The sequence below is a fragment of the Corvus kubaryi genome, unplaced genomic scaffold (assembly GCF_017639235.1).
Source record: "Corvus kubaryi isolate FWS band 111438036 unplaced genomic scaffold, C.kubaryi_AGA036_p1.0 71, whole genome shotgun sequence".
NCBI classification, from domain to species: domain Eukaryota; kingdom Metazoa; phylum Chordata; class Aves; order Passeriformes; family Corvidae; genus Corvus; species Corvus kubaryi.
Genome location: NW_024582059.1, coordinates 11925192 through 11931191, shown reverse-complemented (window position 1 = coordinate 11931191; position 6000 = coordinate 11925192). Strand labels below are relative to the sequence as shown.

Here is a 6000-nt window from a genome sequence, read left to right as displayed (position 1 = left end):
CATAGGCAGCGATATGGGATACACATCATAAGGTCACCCCAAGACAACTTAATACATGCCTGACTTTGTCCTGAATAGAGGTATCCCTTGGATACAAGTTGATTCAGTGTTACTGAATGCATCTAAAGGCATTTTATGCAATCCTGTTGGGTTTAGTTTACAACAATGTTCTGGTAGAGTAAAACAAATAAATTTTAATTCTTTTTTTCTTCCCCCGTACATTGTAGCTCTGAACAGTCTGATGATGATGACCAGCCTGAAGAGGAACTGCCCCAGCTGGCACTTGTAAATGGTGGGGATCAGCAGCCAGCTGTGAAGGAGGATGTAGAGGAAGATACCAGAGACTCAAAGCTGCAAACAATGAAGGAACTTTTTCCCCAAAGAAGTGACCAAGAATTATTAAAAGTAATAATGCTCAGTTCTTTGATTTATTTTGATGATTAATTTTTAGGATTTTGTAGGCAGTGTTTCTAAGCCTCTGGCTTCTTTACAGGGTACAGTCTTATGGTGGGTTAATACTGTCTGGATGCTAGGTGCCCACTAAAGCTGCTCTGTCACTCTGCTTCTCAGCTGGACAGGGAAGAGAATAGAATGAAAGACTCAGGGGTCGTGATAAAGACAGGGAGAGATTGCTCACCAGTTACTATCATGGGCAACACAGACTCAGCTTGTGGAAAAAACGTCATTTATTACAAATTAGATCAGAGTAGGGTAACGAGAAATAAACCCAAATCTTAAAACACCTTCCCCCCACCCCTCCCTTATTTTGGGGCTTAACTATATTTGTGATTTTCTCTACCTCCTTTCCCCCACAGCAGCGGTGCAGGGGAATGGGATATGGGAACTGCAGTCAGTTCATCAGCCCTCCTCAGGGGGAGGACTCCTCACACCCTTCCCTTTCTCCAGAGTAAGATGCCTTTCCATGGTGTGCAGTCCCTCAGGAACAAGCTGCTCCATTGTGGGTTCGTTCCACAGGGTCACAAGCAAACCTGCCCCAACGTCAGCCCTTCTCTCTATGGGTGCTACCAGGAGCCTGCTTTCATTGGGGGCTTCCCATGTGGTGACAGCCTCCTTTGGACATGCACCTACTCTGCTGTGCTGTCTTCCGTGGGCTGCAGGTGCATCTCTGCTCCACCTTGGACCTCTATGGGCTGCAGGGGCACAGCTGCCTCAGCATGGGCTTCACCACGGGCTGCAGGGGAATCTGGTGCCTGGAGCACCTCCTCCCCCTCCTTCACTGACCTTGGTGTCTGCAGGGCTGTTTTGCTCTCATGGATTCTCCCTCTCTCCTGCTGCAGGTGTGTTGTTCCTCCCCATTTCCCTACCCCCCAGCCTTCTTAACTGTTACCTACTGGTGCTACCACCGTCACTGATGCACTTAGCCTTGGCCAGCAGCAAGACTGTCTTGGAGTTGACTGGCACTGGCTCTCTTGGATGTGAGGGAAGCTTCTGGTGGCTTCTCACAGAAGCCACCTGTGTGGCCCCTGCCACTATCAAACCTGGCCATGCAAATACAGTGCAGCTCTTAATTGTTATTTTGTTAATAGCAAAAGGGTAACAGTAACATTTTAGGTGAAGTACAGTTGTGTAACATTTCCACATACATGGGAACTTGGGTATGTATAAAAATGAATATACAGACACACACTTTAAATAAACACCTTTAGGTACGTTCAACAACAGTGAGCTCCAGTGTATAGAAAATATTTCAAGTATTTCTTTGTTGTGACATTTAGGCTTAATTATGGCTGTCTCAGTTGATAACTGTTGGTAACTGCTGTTGTTGGAATGAGCTAACTGATTAAATGCAGAATGAGTGAAGTCATTGCCATCTTCTCCAGTAGATGAAACTCTGCGTCCTTGTGTTTATGACATTTTACACACAAATGCTTTAGACCTTCCAGCGAGGCAAAGAGTAGGTTTGAACTTACTGTGATGTACTCTTATTATGCTGACATGTCAGTGTGAAATAACTCTTGGCCATTGTCCAGTGTACAGTGAGATATGGTAGCTTATTACAGTAAAATACCTTTAGTACAGTGCAAGGTATTTTTAACAAGGTTACTTTTCAATGTTAGTACGTAATTAGGTTTTCACTAGCTTTAGTTTATAAAGCTAAATGTGTTTAAATTCACCTGTAAAGTTTCCTGGTTGTTGAAGTGGCATTGAAGAAATACAGACGTTTTACTGGTGCTCTTGCTGGGTGTTTTGTTTTCCAGTGGATCAAGCTTTATGCTTAGGCTCCATTTATTTTGGGAAGAACAAAAGTTGCAAATAGCAATTTTTGAATTTTTCTTCTGAACATTGTAATTAACACTTATATATATCCAGAATGTATTTTTTTTTTCAGTTTTTGGCTGCCTAGAATTTATTTGATTCAAAGCTGATAAAAGTTCATTGGAGCTTAGTAACTTGCTAGAAGTGCTATGTGGTGTGTCTGACTGCTGTTTTGTGACTTATCCCCTGAGCAGCATGTGGGGCTGATGGTGTTTGTTTTCAGCAGAATGCAAGATAGCTCCTGTATCAGCAGAACTTTGTAGGAAATGGAGGCTGTGTAGATTTTTTTCTGCAGTTACATAGCTGCGATATTTTTGAAGGAGGACCAAGGAATATCGCAAATCTATTGTTCCTTCATGAAGGATCTGGAACAGGCTATCCAGTCAAACCTGACACAACTGATGAAGGCTGTTAAGGAAAAATCATGAGCCTTTTGAAAAGGAAATTGTGCCATTAGAGCAAAATTTTAAAATGTTTTTTCCAAATGTGGGCTGATACTTGGGAATCAGGATTCCTCATAACTTCATTTTTTTGTGGGCTTTTTTTAAGTAAATCTGGCGGTTATGTTTGTGAAGTAGGGAAGAAAGCAATGATAAATGGCATTGTATTAAAAATGTTTCCAGCATGTGTTTTAAAGTGTTTCCAAATACAGCTTGTGTGATCAGTCCTGCTAATTTGGTACCTCTTGATTTTGCTCTTGGATTTTATAATACATATATATTTGGGGTTTTTTTTAAAATGTTTTTCAGTCACCACTGATCCATCATGTCTTCTGTTCAGCTGGATTACATTTCTCCACTTAGCAGCTGCCTTTTTTTGTTTTGCAGCTGATAGAATCGGCGTGCACAATGGATGAAGCAGTAGCTGCTGGTTTGAAGCTCAATGACAAAGGTATGTTTAACAAAAAACCCCCACCAAACAAAAGCAAAATCCAAACTTCAGATGCTGTAGCTAACTCAGTGAAATTGGTTGGGAGGTATTTAAAAAGTGGTAAAGCTTGTGCTCAACGTTACAGTATTGTTTGTTTGTTGTAGTAACACAAAACTGAATTTACTGGCTTTGCAGGGAGAAAGACGAAAAGAGGATGTGGAGCAAAATCCATAAATCAAACAAAAAAGGGAAATTTGTTCTGTGAAGCTCAGGATTGCTTTGCATGTGGGTTCTTAAGTGATTCCTGTTCTTGCTGGTTGCTTCTTTGCCCAGAACTTGAAGCAGATAGTAATGGGTTAGCAGTAGTAATAATAAGTGTTCTAGGTGAACAGTCTGGTAGTATGGAAAAAATATACTGGAGTATGTAGCCCTTACTACGTAGCTATTGTTTGTATCAAGGCCTGTCACAGTTTTTTGTTCAGGTTGTTTTCAAGACTTGCTTGTAATTCTGAACAAGAACTGTTAGTCTTAAACATTAGACAGATCCCCCTGGTTCTCTAGCAAAGCATCACCCAAACCATGCTTTTGAACCCTCAGGGCCTATTTAGGGGTGTCTGTTCTGTACCTCAATTTATGCCGTCTCATACTGTTACCAGAACAAAGCAAAACAAAAAACCCAGCACATTTTATGGGAGTGTGTTGTAAGCGTTAGACATGTAAAAGGGTCATAATTCTTGGGCTTTGGGTTTGTTTCTTGACATCACTCAAGTCTGGGGTTAAGTCTTGTCTAATATTAATATATTTTTGATTTGTTGGAGTTGGTCAGGAAAGAGTGGAATGTTGGTATTATAGAAAGCAGATCAACCATCTGTTTATAGTTCAGTTGTTTTTATTGTTCAGTCATGGTTTTCTTGAGAGATCTTAATGGAAATTATGGAAAAAGCTATTTATGATCACTCTTGATTATTTAGTTGTTCTGAGTGCTTCATGCATCTTTTCATGCAGTATCCTATGGATTTGGAAGCAGTATGTCTAGGAGGAAGCGTATGTTCCAATGTGTCGTGGAAGCATATGCTGAGGGAGAACTGTTTTACTCCTATGTTTAAAGTACAAAATTTTTTGCTTATTTAATTCCCCCTGTTGTACTTACCATATTTTAATTTTCTTATTTTTTATAAAAAGTGCAAAGATTTTTAACAATTTCTAAGAAGCTTTAAGAACATTCAGGCTAATTTGAATGAAGGGATGCTATTGTGTTTTGTGTTGTTTGATGGGGTTTTTTTAACCAAGCAAACTATTTTTGAGTTTATCACTGTGTGCATGGTCAGATTCTATAGGTGGAAATTCTTGTATGCTGGCAATAGGAAACAAGGCTGGCATGTTTTGAGAAATACACTGCATGCTGCTGTTCCTGGAAGACTGATTATTTTTCAAGTGTTTCGATTAATATTAAACCAAATTAAGCTCCTATATATCCTTAAACTTTGTTGCCGTTCACAGTGTTTGAACTAAATCACTTTGATTTCTGGTATGTGGGTCCTGCCTTTTGGCCATTTTTGTGTTGATCTAAGAATGTTGTTACACATCCTTTCAATATGAGCCCACAGAAGAATCTTCTTGGCAGCAAAATTCTCACTAATCACAGCTGTTGTATAAAATATTTAGTTAGGAGTAAGCGTGCCTGACAGTGATGGTATAAATCACCTCATTTTGGACACATTTTTTAAAAATGGAGACACTACTGAACATCTGCTTTATGTGTGTCAATTTGAGATATGCTTTACATGTTGTGAAATGTTGACAGTGAGAGGTCAAGGCAAGATACGGCTTTGTGGAAAAAGTGTGACCATGATATCCTTGAATTTTTCTGTCCTTTCAAAATGACAAAAAACTTGTATTTATAGCTTGAATTCAACAGTTGTATAGCGCTAAAACAAGAAACAGTGCCAGTTTTTTAAAGGTATGAAGATTAGGTGTGACACATTGAAAATACGTGTCTGAGTGAAAGATGAGAAGCTGCAGTAATACCTGTTGCTTGTGATTTGTTTCTGGGGTTGTTTGCTGTCCATCTTGAAAAACCATGAAGGCAGTGGAGGTGCTTCTGAGCTGAAGCCTCATGTAAATCTGTCTGATATTCAATGCTTTTTGAGCAAGAAAGATGGAGAGGGACTATTTACAAGAGCATGTAGTGACAGAAAAAGGGGGAATGGCTTCAAATTGAGAGGGTAGATTTAGATTAGAGATCAGGAAGAAGTTCTTTACTGTGAGGGTGGTGAGGCACTCAACAGGTTGCCCAGAGAAGTTGTGGATGCCCCATTCCTGGAGGTGTTCAAGGCCAGGTTGGATGCGGCTCTGAGCAACCTGATCTAATGGAAGGTGTCCCTGATTACAGCAGGGCTTTGGAACTAGGTGATCTTTAATGTCCCTTCCAACCCAAACCATTCTAGGATTCTATGATATTTTTACCTATATATATGTATTTATCAATAGCTGGACTTTGGAAAAATCTTGACAATGTTTTCTAGTATCTCTTACTAGATCCTTAATTTGAGGATGAGTTGCTAGTACTTTAATTTTCTTTGGGATGTTTTAATAATTTTTTTTTCAGTATTTATATGTCACTTCTCTGATGTCAGAGTGAATGACTAGAGTAGAAAATTTATTTGGAAGTATTTCCACACAAAATATCTCTTTGTGCAAAAGTACAGCTATTTAATGTTCCAGAGCTAAAACTATTTTGATCATCCAGACAGTCTTCTGGACTGGAAAGCAGGTGTGCTTTGTGTGTGTCTGAGTGTGCTTATTCACTGGTCTCCCAGGGTAGGCTGGGGGGGTAGGTTGGCTGGAGATACT

The 6000-nt window shown here is 39.9% G+C and overlaps 1 protein-coding gene across 2 annotated transcripts in view; it reads left to right on the top strand.

Moving 5' to 3' along the window:
- SMARCAD1 (SWI/SNF-related, matrix-associated actin-dependent regulator of chromatin, subfamily a, containing DEAD/H box 1) overlaps positions 1-6000 on the top strand; it is a 47117-nt gene that overhangs the window by 15831 nt on the left and 25286 nt on the right. For both annotated transcript variants that reach the window (XM_042049479.1, XM_042049478.1), the window contains exons 4-5: positions 228-405; positions 3105-3168. In XM_042049479.1, the coding sequence (XP_041905413.1) occupies positions 228-405; positions 3105-3168 (242 nt within the window). The remainder of the gene's footprint in view (positions 1-227; positions 406-3104; positions 3169-6000) is intronic.